The 17,434-nt window shown below is 40.1% G+C and overlaps 1 protein-coding gene across 4 annotated transcripts in view; it reads left to right on the forward strand.

Annotated features, from left to right (window-relative positions):
• The window catches only part of tle2b (TLE family member 2, transcriptional corepressor b), a 98,000-nt gene that overhangs the window by 25,487 nt on the left and 55,079 nt on the right, over window positions 1-17,434 (forward strand). For all 4 annotated transcript variants that reach the window (XM_046050068.1, XM_046050069.1, XM_046050067.1 and 1 more), the window contains one exon: window positions 9,659-9,703. In XM_046050068.1, the coding sequence (XP_045906024.1) occupies window positions 9,659-9,703 (45 nt within the window). The remainder of the gene's footprint in view (window positions 1-9,658; window positions 9,704-17,434) is intronic.

The following is a 17,434-nucleotide window of genomic DNA, read 5'->3' on the forward strand; positions in this document are numbered from 1 at the left end:
CAGAGGTCTTGAACAAGGCTAACCTGCTAGCGTGTCATTTTGGTGAGAATCAACTGATCTTTAGTTGACACATGTTTTCATTTTAGAATTTTTGAAAAACAGACGGACCTTATTGCAGGTTGTGCAAACATCATATTTACAACATGCATAATAAGTCCCTGCAGATCTTTATCTTACATTTCACTGTGTAAAACGGATCCAAAAAAGGGTGAAGATTTCCTTAGTAACTTAGTAACTATAATATTACATATACTGCTGTTGCGTCATGATAATTGTCTTAACCAGTCCTCTTTGCTGGGAAGACTTTTTATTTAAGCTATAGTTTACGAAGAGAATATAAATGTTGATTGTTAGACTTTAATATTATTGACATATTGTTATATTACAAATTCAATCTTATTCTCTCTCTCAGTCTCTCATTTATCCTTACACATTCTCATTTATATAAAGAACAATATGTCACTGGTTGAAAATTAAGCTAACCATGGTTCAACAAAGTGCCAAAAATTCAAATATTTAGTTTAATGCTTTATTATATTGCTTTTATTTTGATGTTGCATCATATATTCCGTGAAAATGCTGTTGGTAGGTTTTTTCATTTTTATTTTGTCTAAAGATTTTATCTTGAAGCTTGTATCAGGATGGTATCATAGCCTCAGTGTTTTGTCTCATGCTGGCCATGTGGTCATTTATTGGAACACTGTGAGTGTGTATGTGTTTGTGGGATGTGTGTGTGTATATCACTGTTCGTTGTCCGTTCAGAACAGCCCCTCGGGCAGAAAATAAAGTGTGTGTGTGTGTGTGTGTGTGTGTGGATTAATGCCGTGCTCTCAGCCTCTTACTCCGCTCCCAGCTCATCTGTCTGATTCAGGCTGACACACTGTGTTCTCTTCAGCAACATTACAGTCACAGACTGCTTGAGAAAGGGAGGAGGTAGTGGTGGTGGGTTAGAGAAAGGGAAGGAGAGAGAAAAAATGAAGGGAGTGAATAGAAATAATAAGGGAAGTGAAGAGAGAGATGGGGACAGTGAGATAGATAGAAAAAGAGTGAGCAAAACAGGCAGAGATGAAAGAGAGAGAGGGCACAAGGGCATTGGCGGGGAATGCAGAAAAAAGTTAAAAAAAAAACAGAACAAGGACATTGGCAGAGAGAGGGAGAAAAGAAAGGGAGGATAAACACAGCAAAAAGGGTGCGCTTTTGTGTAAGAGTGTGATAGAGCAAAGGAGATAGAGGAGGGGTTGAATAGACAGCAGATGAAGAGAAAAGCCAAGAATGGGAGAAGGAGAAGGAGAAATGAGACTGATGTAAGATAGCAGGAAGGAAGAGGGCTGAATGCGAATAGTGATTGCTCTTCTCCGAGCTAAATGTTGCTCTGCCATCCGATAGTGGGAGTTGTCTAGGGGATTTAATCAGGGCCAGATGTAGGGAAGGATTGAGTCTGTTTTAAGAGTCTTAAACCTGTCTGAACTGTCTGGAGCAGGAGAAGCAAACAGGGCAGGAGTCTTCATAACAATGGACTGGGTCTTCCTTGCAGTACATATTGTACACATGTGTTCATAGATATGAACTCAAACCACATTTAAGGTCAGTGCTGTCCAGTTGTTGTCTGTCTCTTCCTCTGATGAAACTGGCTGCAAGAGAAGCTGCAGTGAGGTTGAATGTCTGCCGTGACTGATTTAGTCATCACCCGCTGACAGGACACAATGGAGAAGTCAGAGCCTGCTAACCTAACCTCTGATGTGGGTTAGCACGGCGTGCTAATAAATGTTTTAACATCGGGATGTGTGTGTGTGTGTGGGCGGTCAGATGAAAGAGACAAGCTCACCCGAGAGACACCGATGAACAATGCTTTTGTTAAGGTTTTTACACACATCCACCCCCCCCCCCACACACACACACAAATAATACATGCAGACATAAACACAAGCTGCTTGCACACACACATCCTGGATGAATACGAAAGTGCTGTAAAGCCACACACGCACAAGTATAGATTTACACACACACACACACACACGCACATACACGAATGTCCCATTTAGATAAATCACCTTGGATTAGACCCACTTCCTAAAGCTCATTTTTAAAAGTCTGCCAGCTTTCTTCGCAGAATGCATAGAAGAGATAGAGGGAGAGAGAGAGAGTCTGGCACCGTTGTCTGACACTCTCGCAACACCATCAGGGTGGAGGGAGGGAGGGGGAAACGAAAGAGCAAACACTCCCTGAAGAATGGAACAGTGGAAAGAGGAGGGAGACACAAGAGTGAAGGAAGAAAGAAACCGACAGAGAGAGAGAGAGAAATGCAGGAATGCTTTTTGTCTGTATTGCCCACATGATGACAGTGCAGTGTGTATGTTATTAGCGGCGGATAGGCGTTAGATGTGGGGTGTGTTCAGACGAGTGGAACGTTACAGTGCGATCAGATAAACAAGAATTACACTGCAACCTCATTTATCTAAAGTAACCCGCCTGCTGAACTGACATAATGAGCCAAAAAGCAAGCAGAACGCTGGAGCGATGATAATGGCAGTGTGTGACATGGAGACTGTGCTGCACATCTCACAGTGTGTATGCATATCTTTAAATATTCTAGATAAAGTTTACATGCGAAATTGAATAGAATTTTAAACTCCAGAGATTTTATTCCCCTCAATTACATTTAAGCCGCTCTTGCAAATAGAGTTGCACTTACAAGTCTGTCAAAGTTTTTAAAAACAGTTTTACACACGACAAAAAAACCACTCATGTACTCATGTTACGGAGCATCAACAGGAACTCAGTCCACAGTTAACGTAATAAATATATGGTCATTTGGTCATTGGTTCATGTAGGCTTGTCAACATGGTTAAAATTGAGTTAATTGAGTTATTGGTTATAATTCTGCCAATGAACTAAACGATCCACGAATTGTGGAGAATCTAACCGATGTAATGATGTGTAACATGTCCATATTGACAAAAGTTTAAACATTTATATTGGTATGCACAATCTAAGCAGCTTAGAATTAGCTCAAGCAGGTGACCCGGTGGGCTTCAAGAGGTTTTATACATCCATAGAACTTCTATGAAAACCAGACCAGGCGTCTAATTGAGACCTATTTGTCCACACCAGGCCAGTAAAAGGGACAGGCATCTAATTGAGACTAGACTTTTAATAGAAGTTTTACTGTAAGCAATAATATTGAATCTCCCAGCCCTGTGTGCATATTAACTGTCTGGTTGATGACTTTTTTTTTTCTTTTTACTACATACCAACATTATCATTGTGACAAAACCTCATAATCCTGCCTGTGGTTCTCCATTATTTTTGCTGTTTGAACATGCAAGAAGTTATGGATTACAGTTTTATTTCTAATTACAGTTTTGTTATTTTGTGTCACGTAGCGGATAGGTGATGACATTTTCAACTTAATGCAGCTGTGGCCATCAGTCACAGCAATAACTACGTCATGATGCAGGAAAGCACTTTCATTAAATGCAGACGCATCAAATGTCAGATAGTGTGTGGATTTATTCTCATCTGCAAGCACTGTGGATTACTTTGTATATATGTGCTGATGCCGATATAAGTCTACTGTAAAAAAATAGGCAATATACAGCAATAACCCAAGTGAATTGCTTTCTCACTTCCCTCATCATAAGGTAGCTGAAATATACATCAGCCTGGTACAGGGTATGCTTGTGTTAGTCACTGTTCACATGGATGCTCATGTATGATCCATATGTATAATCACATTTCTAAGAAACATACACATAGTAGTCACACGCGCGCGCACACACACACACACACACACACACACACACACACACACACACACACACACACACACCACTCTGTTTCCCTGCTCTCTGGGTGGGCAGTGCTGGATGTTCTTGGTAAGCGACGTCAGCCAGTTGGCTTAGTGCCCTTCTGCCAGGCTTAGCACACACACACACACACACACACACACACACACATCCACCAAATGCGCCTTGCAATCTGCTACACACACATACACACATACACACACCCCACGTAGACAAGATCTTACGCAGAGTGCTGAATGAGAACGCAGTGACACAACAGAGGGATTATATAAGGCAGAACGGCGGGCATGGGGGGGTTTGTAATTGGAGGTTGAGGGGGCAGGCAGTTAAGAGAGGATGAACCTATTAGAAAAACTGACTACAACAGACAAAACACGTACTGTATCATGGAGATTTCAACTGCGTACACAGTGTGGTTATCACTAGACTGCTTTCATAGTACACCTGTTACTACTAAAATTATTGTTACTGTTAACTACAGTATATATATTTAGATTGATGGACTAAGCTTGAACATTGTTGTGAAGGGTTTGCCTTCAATATGAATAAGACAAAACAGGAGTAGCAATCCTACTGTAATTAACACATACGCTGTAAGATTAAATGTAATTGGTCAATGATAAGTTGTAACCACGTGCATTGAACAATACTGGTAACTGTTACCATACTACACTTACATATTCACAGACCACAATGCACAGTTGTCACAACAGTCCAGTCCAGACTAGACTCCCATAGAGCATTGTCACTAGGGTGTTGTACAGACTGCACAAACAGTACAATAGTCACTTTGCTGCTGTCTAGCCTACACCCACAGGACAACTGTTTCTACATTTCAGTCACTTAGTGTTTGCCTCTCTGCCTCATCAAAAGGAAACCCAGACTAGACCAATTAATTGTGGAATTGTTTGTAGATTTAAAAGAGCAAACTTCTATCTAGAGCAACTTTTCGAGTACTGTAACTGAGTGATGTAACTGACCTAGTAGCTTGTGGCTCTTTGCCAGATTACCCATTCAGGTCGAAGCTTCTAGTCACCTGTTGGTGTTTAAAGTCCTGAGATTGTAACGCTGCTTTCTGTCTGCGAATCTCTGGCTCAGTTTCAAGTCCTAGAAAATGAGCGACCTTCTAAACTGTTTTGAGCTGTCCTGAAGGTGACACTGTTCCCTGTCTGACCTCGCTGTGAGGAAGCGAGGAAAGAGGAAATGATCCTGCACGGACTGATAAACTATCACAATTTAATACTGTTATCAGCGAGAGTGCTGCAGCTCTCTAGTGGCAGTACAATAAAGGACAGTGGTACATAATGCAGTGAATAACCTCCTGGTCGTTGGAGGGTGCTTTCACTTGTATATTGTCCAAAATGTGGAAAGGTAATTGATACATCTGTCTTCATGTCTTTTCTAATCCCAATGGGCCGGCATTGGTGGAAAAATAAGGGAAGTTTTGGCAAATGAAATGCTCCTGAAATGCTTTTACTAGCACTCGTTATACAGAGAGACCCGTATGAGAGTTATATTACTATATACAGTATATAATATTAATGCTTTTTTTGTTATTTTTCCATGAATGTGTGAGAAACATTTTATTGGTGGATGTGAAGCTGAGTTTAACTGCTTACTATATACTTTTGATTTAGTTTAATTTCAAGCAATGTAATTTTTATAAACTTCTTATATGTATGAACCTGTAAAGTAACTGGTAACTATAGCTATCTAATAAATGTAGCGGAGTAAAAAGTGCAATATTTCCCTCTGAAAAGTAAGTGGAGTAGCAGAATATGAAAATAAAGTGCCAGATGTACCACAAAATTTGCACCTATTTGAGTAAATGTATTTATATTTCACTACTGCCAGCAGGACAGAATGAGTAATATCTTAATAATTTAATATACCAGTCATTGTACCTTTTCTCTTGCTTTTTGCCTTGGATTTTCATGAACCTGAGAGATACCTAGACATACTTCATAATGACCGTGGAATCCATCAACATGAATCGCATTTGTAATGAAACTGTCTCAATGAAACTTGACAGAAGTGACTCCACTGACTCTCAAAAATGCACAGTGGCAGCATCCAGGTTCCTTGACTTTTACTGACGCTAACCCATACCTCCTTGCTTTCACTCTGGCTTTACAGAGCACTGTTCCTATCATACCTTTATTGAATTCCTTTCCATAATGTCGTGCTGGTTAAATACAGTCAGTCCAGAGCAGAGAACTCTTGCTGAGGCCGACTGCTACAGGGAGCTATGTTGTTGCTTGCAAGGTTGTATTAAAATACTAAGGCCCTGGTTGTTTCACTCAGCTGTTACTGTAGCTTGAAAAAAGGGAGATACTAAATGAAAAGAGGATGTGAGAGAGGAGGGAATGAAAGAGGAGCGAGTGAAAAAGAGAAACGGAGAGTAATGACAGAGAGGTGGAGAGGCTGATGGGAGAGATGGAGGGAGAATTAATAAGGAGAGACAGACAGGAATTGAGTTAAAAAGATAGGGAGGGCTGAGGTGAGGTGTAATGATGGAGAGGTGATGAGAGAGGCTGATGAGAGATAGAGGGAGAGAGGGAGAACAAAGAGAGATGTCACATATCTTTCATGTTGAGAGGGCTGGAGGAGAGGCAGACATGGAAACACAAAGAGCTAGATGAAGGACATTTGTGTGCGCGTGCTTTAAAGTACGTGTGTGTGTTTTTCAAGTGTGCGCATACTTGTGTGAAGTATGTGTGCATTTTTTTTTTTTTTTTTTTTTTACATGTGAAAGAGATTCCAAGCAGCGATGTGTGTATGTACATGAAAAGATATTGTTTTGTGTCAGTGTGTCCATGAGAGAAATGGAAATAAAGAAGAGTAAAATACACAGCGGAGGTGAGCTCGACAGGGGGGAGAGAAAGGAGAAAATATAGATTTAGCACTCGACAAGGAAGAGAGAGCGCAAATTTACAAAGCGAGCGAGCCAAGCAGAAAATGGCAATAGAGAGAGAGAGAGGTCGTGAAATAGAGAGAGAACCTAAAGGAGAAAGACGATTGTTAGAAATGACTAAAAGGAGAACGAATGAGAGAGTAGAAAAGAGACAGAGTGTAAAGGACAGAGATGAAAATGATACTGCAGATAGATAAAAACAAGGGGAGGTAAAGGAGAGTAATAGGAAGAGCAGAGGGGGAAAGAAGGTTTAAAAAAAGAAAAGGATCTTTGGCAAGACTGACAGAAAAGGTGTTAACAGGAAAGAGTGAGAGAGAATGCACAGAAGGAAAAATATGACAAAGGCGAGACAGGACAAGAGGGTGACAACAGAGGAACAGCCCAAAGTAAAGAATAGATAGATAGATACACTTCCTGCTGCACTGCAGTCTGTGCCATAAAGACCCATATGAACATTGTCTTATCTGAAGTCTGTATTAACAAAGCGAAAGGTTTGGTTAAGTTCACGCACAAAACAACTTTGTTTGGTTAGGGAGAAATCGTGTCCATGATTCAACAAAACTAATGTTGATAGCGGTCTCCCATGTCAGAGTGACACGCTTAAGTGATCAATCCATTCACGTGGATTGCTTTGTGTTTTGCGACTCTATAACAATGTCACTGTACGTCTGCTATTGCTCCTGACAAACAAGAGTAATAATTGTGGAAGTATCAATCCGGCACCACCCCTATCTTTTCCCCAAATTAAATCTGTGTACTTCACTGCGTGGAACTCATTGGAATCATTTTTACTTGAGGTCAGCGTGTAAAGGATCAAGTTCTTTATCAAAATAAAACCCAAATTCCACAAGTTCCACACACTCTCTCAGACTAAAATGTAATATATACTAGGGGGAAAAGCTGACATTGCCACTGAAGCAGCAAAATATGTCACAGCATGTCCCAGCCTCAGGGAGGACCTGTGAAACACATGACACTGTACTGAACTCCTTCTAAATCTTGTTTGCTTTTATAGATCTCACCACTATTCAACTGTAAAACAATATCTCATCATATATACAGTAAATATATATTTTTTAATATGTATATGAGTATACGTATATATATTTAAATATTTAATCTGCACTAATTAGTTTTTTATTATAGTATTCAATGTAGTATAGAAATGTACAGTGTGTAACATAGTGTATGCTGTATTTTGTATGTTGTGTTGTATAGTGTACATGCTATTCTGAATTGTTACAATTACAGTGTAAACCTTGTACAGTGTGATGTGGCAGTGCTGTACTTAATTATGTTAATGCAAATAAAGCACATTTGAATTTAGGTAGAGGGGTACATGCTGTACATCGATAGAGACACACAGACAAAGATAGCAAGTGAGTAAAATGAGAAAGGAAATAGAGAGATAGACTGAAATGGAGAGCGAAAGAACATCTGACAGCTAGAAAAAGAAGGAGGGGAGTAACTGGAGAGAGAAGGAGGGGTGATAGAAAAGACGGACTGACAGCCTCTGAAAGATAGAGATAGGAGTGAGAGGGAGGGACTGAATGAGGTGGGGAATAAATGGAGAGAGAGAAGAGCGCGCCAGAGCGAAAATGAGCAAGAGAATACAGAGAGTATCTCGCTCTCATCAGTCAGAGCGTTGCTCATCCGGCGGCAGGGGCTGCCTTTGTCACCATGACGGATCCTCGCTGTCTGTATGCTGCTCGCCACCAACACCATTACAGCACATTACGGATGTACACACACACAGAGGAGACAGAAAAACACTCACAAGCACACGTGCAGAGGTGGTAGCACAAGATATTTTGCACACACACAAGCACACGCACAGTCATTCAGATGGCAGCATGACATAGATATGTATGTGTTTATTGATCATATGATCTGAATATGTAATTTGGACTAGGTATGAGTGTTTTCATTATTAATTTGTCTGCTGATTATTTTATATATTATTTATTTTATTATTAGGCTCAAAAGCAGTGTTTCACCAACTAATTGATTTATTGAATAAACCTTTGAACTTCAGTTGTGTAACATCTGATCACAGGTGCTTGCATTTACACCTGGTCCTTGTTAGCACAAAGAGACGGAGTCAAGTGACCTTTCAACTTCATGAAAAAATATGAATTTATCCTTCTGGATTGTGGTGGATCTGTATAGATTGCATTTACACCTGAGGTCTGATGACATTGTGAGCCAGACCACCTCCAGATGTGGTCTGGTGTTTTCGTTAGCTGCCTTCGGACTGCAGTGCTTCCTGCATTCATTTACGTCTTTCATTAACGTGTTTTTCCTTGCCCAGATAAGAAATCCAGATTCTGATCATATTGTTGTGTCAGCTGTACAGTATAGTACAGTACAGTATACAGTTGTAGACTCATACTGTGGACACACATTTATTGAACACACACACAGACTGCACTGACACACTCACACATTGAGATACATGCCTTAGGAAGCATCCTCAGAGTCTCATTATTGTGACGGCCTCCATACACGGGTCTTCATAGGTACACAAACACATATGCAGGAACACAACATGCAACACACACACACACAGCTATGCTCATTTAGCAGCTGTGTATACTAACAAATAGAACAACTGTAAACCCCCCTCATACACACAAACACACAAATGCTGAGACAGGGAGCGCATTAACTCACACAGAGACATAAATACCTCATTATCTATACACAGATGCACACAAACTTGTTGTATTGTACACACACATACTCTCACTCTCTCTGTTTCCAGTTTTTTTAAGTCTATCTTTTCTTGCTTTCATTAAAACCACACTGATAAACAGCAGCATATGCAGCTACACTGAGCAACAGATGTTCAATGGGTGATATTGTGTAAGACTGAATGTTAATGTGTGGTGTGTATGAAATGCTAATGAAGCTCTGTCATTTGTGTTTGTCTCCACAGTACTATGAAATGTCCTACGGTCTCAACATTGAGATGCACAAACAGGTAAGAAAGACTGTACTTAGTACTTTTTGTTTTTCCAGTCTTGACTCAATGTTTTCTGTGTAGAAGTGGCATTTGTTGAGCAGGTGGGAGGAGGTGAATGTGTTTTTTTTTTTACACACACAAATAATGTATGCCGGTGTGTCATTTTGTGTGGGTGGGTTCTTACTATATTTCCTTGTTTCTGTCCCTTTTTATATATTATTTTTATTCTAAGTGACCTCCCTATATGTAAAGAAGGTGAACAAATTATTAGACCAAATTATTAAACATCTTTCAATACAATGCTGCCCAATACAACAACATTACAAAGTATAGCTTAAAAATGTACTGTAACATTGGGTCATGTCACATAATACAAGTGTAAACTGGATAAAGCAGGATCGGTTCCAGCTTAAATTTCAGTTTATGATGAGCATGGAAAAGTAGTGACTCACCTTTGTACTTGGTAAAAAAGTAGGACAGTGGAATTAATAACAATTTTCATGAGACAGCAAGAGCAACAAGTGGTTTCAACACTGTGCAATGGATGGCTGATTGTATTAGTTTTAGTAAGGGTCACTGTACTCTAGTTTACCTCTCTATGCCTCCATGTGGAATATAAAGTGCTGTTGCATGAAACCAGCCGAGACAGTATTTCCTGCACAGTTATGATATCCCTATTGACTAAATGTTTCTCTGTGTGGACAGTCGCTTCCCCTGTTATTATCAAGCAAAACAAGTGGTGGTTGTTTTGGGTGAGAGAAGAACCGATTACTGATGTGAACAATAATACTATTAAACTGGATGGTACACACAGACACCATACCAATGGCCAATATGCTTTAAAGAACTGGTGGTAACACACTGAGGTTAACTGACACTAGATGTCTACAGCATGGTATGGTGAGGAGTGGCATGTGAAGTCACACGCCGGTTCTTCCAAACAATGTAAGGACAAAATACCAGGTAGAAGGCGATAAAAGAAGGTCAGTGTAAATTGTGTATCTTTTCCATTTTATCCTCACTAAGATCCGGTCTTGGATGAAGACATGTGTCTGATGAGCCGTGTGTGCTCTCAGGCACCCGGTGACTGCTTGTCAGTCCCCACACTTGCTGCTAATTTGCTGTCTGGGTCACACTGTAGGAAAGGAAGACAGTCAAATTGCAGACGTACAGACAGGCAGAAAGTCAGACATCAGATCTCTTCTTCTGTGTTGACAGACCTCCATGCAGATAGATAGAATCATTATCCAGTTGAATGGCATCTTACTTTAAGGTTTTGCTTAAGACTGGCTGTGTATTCCCCTCTCCCGTAATCTATCTATCTGCCGTGCTAACTCTCTCTCTGCGGTGGACGAGTGGATTCATATTTTTTCATACTTTATAATGAGCTCCCAGCATGCCCGGCATAGGCATTGAGAAAGCAGCTCATTGTTTAAAATAATCTCTAAAAAATACCTTCAAATGAAAGCCTCTGCACTGTGCACTTTAACCTCATAATCATCGTGTCATTTCACAAGCAAGGTAATTATAGCACAGGGACATCAAACAGTGGGTTTCTGTCCAAATACTAATGCTGTGTACATACTTACTACTCAGTAGTTGCTGATGTTACGTCCAGTGGTTGAAGTTTGGGATGATGCAAGATGAGTTTATGAGCCGATCAGCTATGTTAAATCCCAATACAGATCCTTAGTTCATGGCAATGTGTTGTGTTCCAGGTGAAGCTGTTGTCAGAAATGCCTTATTATTACAGCAACAGAGCAACATGGACAAACTTATAGCAAACACCGGTTTCCACATGACACCGATCTTCTCTTCCCTATTTTATAGTAACATTTTACAGGTATCCTTGCCTCAAAGGTGCTGCCATTGGTTGAAAGCTGCACAAACCACAATATAACAATATATATCACCGTGTTGGAATTCCATTGCTGCTGTATAAATCAGCTTGGATCCCAGTTTCATGTCAGCTTTTAGGATTATAAAAGAAGGATGGGTTGCATTCAGGACATGCAATCTAAAAAATCATGCACTTTATATTAACAAAATAACTACAAAAACAAATAGTTATGATTGTAATATCTGAGGCAGCATCTGTAGGTAGAGGTGAAATTATTCAATGTGTTCTGGAGAAGAAGCAACATCTGCTTGGCTGCTACACTTTGCTGGATTCAAAATGAATACTAACCATTAAATCTGGAAAAGATTATCTTAACGCATAGCTTGTCGCACCTTAATGTAACGTAATGTTTCATTTAAATGAGTATGCAGATCTGTGCACTCAAATTTAACTTGTTTAAAATTGTGTTAGAAACTGAAATTGTTTGAAATTGTCCCCTCTGCTCTTCACGTTTTTTCTGCATTCTTCTAAAACACAAATTCAGCCCTGGTCTCATGGACCAAAGAGTTGAACCACATTCAAAAGCAGGAAACCTCAGCTGGACTTTATGTTGGCAAAAAAAGGACACGTGCACAATAAAACTGACTGAAATGGGATAGACTGATTCCTAAACCCCACAGCAGACACATGTTTGACAGAGCAATAATCAGAGAGGGGAGAGAGACAGACAAAATGAGAGAGTAACGAGAGAATAAAGAGAGGGCAGAGTATTGTTTAAAAAAAAACAAGTTTACAACACAGATTAATGTAATTATTAGTGCTTAGTGTACTTAGTGTATTTAAGTTAAGTTTAAGTCAGTGTGAAATAGAGCCACTGGAATTTGTAAAAGTAGTGATTAGGTTTATACCTGTAGTCATTTATCTTCACTGTATCTTCCTAATGCCACTTAACAATTAACACAAAATGGCACTTAATTGTTCCCCAACAGGGAAATGTAAGATTCAAATAACAATATTTAAAACAAATGAACCACTAATTCAGTAAATGCAATTCTGTTCTGAAAAATTTAAGAGAGTTAAAAATTACCTTTTTGGTCACAAAGACCAAAAAATATATTAGGCTACTAAAGTAATATCCAGAGAACGTTCCCAACAGTGTAGACATAGGAAGGGAACAGAGATAAAAAAAGAGAGAGAGAGAGATGGCAGGCAGCAAAGCTGGGCAGAACTCAACTGTCAGCTCTTGTCGCCAAAAAGAAGAAATGGACTGGGGTGCTGGCTGCACCTCTGAGAGATGGACAGGGGAGGAGGAGGAGGGGGGAGAGGAGGATAGGTGGGAAAGATGACAGAGGGCGGCCAAGGAGGGGAGAGTGTGGAAAATAGGAAGATAGGACGGAGAGAGGGGGAGATGGAGTAGGTGGCGGGGATGACAGAAGGAGACCAAAGAGCTACAGTCAGGTGAATGAGAGTAAGAAAAAGAGAGAGAAATAAAGGAAGAGAGAGGGGCCTGGCATCAGGAACCAGTGGATGAGGCTCTGAGAAGAGGTAAGGAAAGGTAGAAAAAAGGTATGTTTGAGCAACGGAGAAGAAAAAGAATATGTGAAAAAAGTCAGCTGGTAAAAAGGTTTACCAGGGGAGGTGGTACGAGAGCCAGAGAGAGAGAGAGAGAAATTTGAGGCAGATAATAAAAGAGAACTTACAGTATCACAGATAGAAAAGGAAACGCAGAAGCGGAAATTGACAGAAATAGAATAAAAGGAAGAGGGAAGGGAGAGAGCGTGATAAAATATAAAATGAAGGAACTGGGATAAAAAAAAGGATATCAGAAAGAGACTGATAGAAAAAAAAGAGATATCACAAGGAATTTTAGAGACAAAGAGAGTGGACGAGGATAAAGCACAAAAGGCGAGGTTGTAGAGTACAGGGTGTTACAAAGGGAGAGGGGATGGAAAGTGAGTGGGATCGTTTGAAAAAAGTAAGATCATTTAGAAAAATGAGGACTTTGAAGATATAAGAGACTGCAAGAAAAAGAGCGAGCACTGTAGAGAAAGGGGCAGTTAAGAGAGTAAGGGAGAAAAAAGTGAGAGATGGCGGGGAGAGCTTATGTTGGAAAAAGTGTCAGAGCAGGGACGAGAGGAAAAGATGGGATAGAGATTAATTGAACGGATGAAAGAAGAGAGGGTAAACAGGAAGGATGGAGCCTTAGAAGAGACAGATAAAGACCTGAGAGAACAGATGAGGGGGGTTGGGTGGTGGTAGGGGGGTGGTGTAGATGAGCCAAGAAAAGAAAAGCAATGGAGGGAAAAGGAAAGAAAGGGGGAGGGCGGTCGGAGAAAGATGGAGATGGGGAGAGAGAGAGACATCTCAAGGAACGGAGCTTTGAGCCGCAGTGAGAAATAATGAATCATGAATAGATTTAACAGTATCTGCTCTTATTTCCTCCCCCCCCCCCCCCCCCCCCCCCCCCCCCCCCCGCTTCCCCCTAACATCCTGTCGAGATCACTGCCTTTGCCTCTCTCCCCTCTGTCTCGTTCTCTAGCGCGCTCTCTGTCATTATCGGTGGCAGGGCCATCTCATGTCCCGGCATTAATTGAGCTGTAACAGCCATCCCCTGCCTTCCTTCCCTTCCTTTTAGCCTCTTTTGCTTTTTTCCATCTCTATCTCTCTCTCTCTTTAAATTTCGCACTTGCTCTTTATTTTCACCCCCTCCCTCCCCTGTCTTTCACTATCTTGATCTCTTTCCTTTCCTTTCTATTTCTCTCCCTTCTTCTCTCTGCCTCTCTCTTTCTAAGATGATTGTATCTGAACTGTATGAAGACACAGAAAAGATAAGATCTCCCCCCTCCTCCTCTAAGCTGTATGGATTCATTGAAGCACATGCACGCGCATGCACGCGCCGTCACATTATCTCACTTGGTTCACTTCCATTATCATATCGTATATATACTAGCTGTATCCCCCTGGAGGAGTGAGGGAGCTATAAGGACTTTACACTGCTCTCTGTGGTTGTTCTATATTCATTGATATAGCACTTCTGGGGCCTGGAGAGTTATTGCCTGTATTCTCCGGTATGTGCAGACGCACAACATGTATATTCAGTAACTTTTTAATTCACTCATATACTGCGGTCTCACAGTAGTTGGCACAGGGCAGCTTGTAGATATGAAGATGTGCTCTGTGTGTCGTTGTAAGGTGTGTGGAATAGACTGAAGCAGGTTTTGTATTGGCAGCTGATTCTAGCAGCAGGATAACAGGATTATGGCAGGAGGTGAAGAAGAATAGAAGCTTTGTTGACTTCTGTTCAGCTAGGGCTTGTGACCAGAGTGTAGCCTGGGAAAATATCAAAATGTAGAAGGCAGGAAGTGAATGAGATATGCCTTTGCTTCCAACAGCAGTGAACTTCAAAGGGCCATGTAGCAAAGCACAGAGCCCACAACTGCTCAGTGGTAGTAAGCATAGAGGTAGTAAGGTGACACAGCAGTATTAAACAGCAGCTACACATTCTTATCTATGATCATCGTGCGTTGCTTTTGGTGCACATCAGGTAGAAGCCGTCACATGTCCAACATTTTTTTACCTGCGCTTGACATGCATAAAAGTAATATTGAGGGATAAAAAAGCTAACTTGATAAAAAGGGACGCGAGGTTTGTTAGACCCGATCCAAAATGTGGTTGACTTGAACAAACCAAAAAAAACCCAACACATTTTGATTCTGTGATGGTGCAATACACCATGATCAGGAGCTGATTGTTAGTCCACTCTGATCCACTCAAGTATTAGACATATTGACTATCAGATCTCGCAGCATTAGAATGGGACCCTACCCAAATCTGATAAGACGGAACATAATTTGAACCCCGCCAGCCTGAGTTTTTATTGAAACCTGATTATTTGTCTTGTCAATTTTCCTTGTTTCCTTGTTATGTTAAATAAATCGTTGTTATGGTAGTTGAACATAGCTGGCCAGTGCTATTCATAAGGACAGTTTTGCCTTTAGTGTGTATTTTGTGTGTGTTTGGATGGCAGGGAAAGAGTAAAGAGTGTCTAATAGGTCTGCATCTGTTACACGGACACTGAATGACCTCAGGCAGAAAACAGCCTACTTTTTGTATGTATAGGCATAATGCAAACAATTTTACTTCCTGGCCTTGAAAACTTAAATTACCCTGGTGCTGTAAATTGTAACATCTATTTCTTATTATCGCGCGGTGACGTGTATTTTGACATATGTGCAAATTTTGCACATCTTCACAGTTTCAGAGGGAATGGGTGATTTAAGCAGTAGGGTCCATTATTTCTTTGCTGGGATAGTGTCCCCCAGTAGACCCTTGGGGCCAGCAGGTATACTACTGTGGCAGCATTTCAATAACTATGAGGTGCCCCTAGGGGCATTATTCAGAATTACCATGCATATACATGTACTTTTCCTCTCACATACACATATGAAACCAAACTCATTCACATACTATACTGAAAAGCTCACACACATAAACACTCTCTCACACACAACTGAAAATATTACATTCACACACACAACTGAAATGCTCTCATACACACAACTGAAACGCTCACACACACACAAATGAAAACCTGACACACATACAAGTGAAATTCTATGGTTGGTCCCAGCCAATGATCCCAGTTTGTACTTCAGGTTAAGTTAACATTAAAGCTATACACCAAAACTTTAAATAATGATTTATATGTTATTGACTTTATACATAAGATTTAAAGTGCCTTAATGATTCTAAGTATTTACTGTAATTGTGGTTTACAACACCACAATTGTCTAAACGTGAATCAGCTTTAAACTAAGTTCTAACTGTTAAATGTCTAAGAAACTATTTGAAGCGAATCAATTAAACCTGAATTCAGATTTTCACATAACTTTAGTTATGAGTCAATAATTTGGATGTCACTTTATTATAGTGTTTCTTTTAATAAGTCAGTCGTAAGCTAATGTTAAGTTAAATATGGTAACATGAGCTATTTTGCTTGCATAATGGTAGCCATAGTTATTATTTCCACTTTTTGGCCTATTAAGGCATTAAAAGGCCTTCTCTACTTCTATTCCGACTCCCTGCTAGGAAGAGCAGCACTGGATCTCCTCATCGTCCACTGTGGTTTTAAACATCTGTGTTTTATGTCCATTAAAAAAATGGTTTATGGTTCCCATTGCAATAAATTCTAAATATATTATATATATATTCATTTTACATTCTGATTGTCAATTGAAAGAACCAGCTCATCATGCAACAGATAAAACATTGAATATTAAAGCTTAACTCTTTTGCTAAGGGAGAGCTGTCTAGTATAAGTAGAAAAGTGAAAATACTGTTTCGTCTTCTGACCTTGGTCGGAAAAGGTCAGAAGACGAAATAGTTATGCAGTTTTTTAACATTGTACCTTATACTTGAAGATAACACAGGAGCCTTACACTCAGCAACTAGAGCCAGAGAAGGTTTTGAAGAGTGCCTTGTTTGCTGCTCTCCTGTACAGTAAGTCTAGTTTAAAGACAAGAGAATGAGCACAAATCCAAACAAAACTGGGTAAAGTGCTTAAACAAAGAATGACCTGCTGACTGAGAAATTATGAACCCCACTAGATGTATCATTAATTGCAATGTTGCAAACTCTTGAGGTATTCTCAGGCAAGTAGTCCACACAGAGAAAAAATAAACAATCAGCTGATCGAATGCACTTGTAGCAAATGTGTGCTTTCTATCAGTTATGTTTTTCACCCTTTTGCCTCACTACACACTATACAGTAAGCCAATAAACATGTAATATCCACAAGACCTACTCAACGCTCACAATAAATGACGCCATCTATAGAGCTTCAAAACTATTCAGTGTACAGATAATTCTTTTTTTATGTAACTTGAATGTCACATTTGTCTCTTAAAGAA

This window comes from Micropterus dolomieu, linkage group LG05, assembly GCF_021292245.1.
Source record: "Micropterus dolomieu isolate WLL.071019.BEF.003 ecotype Adirondacks linkage group LG05, ASM2129224v1, whole genome shotgun sequence".
Lineage (NCBI taxonomy): Eukaryota > Metazoa > Chordata > Actinopteri > Centrarchiformes > Centrarchidae > Micropterus > Micropterus dolomieu.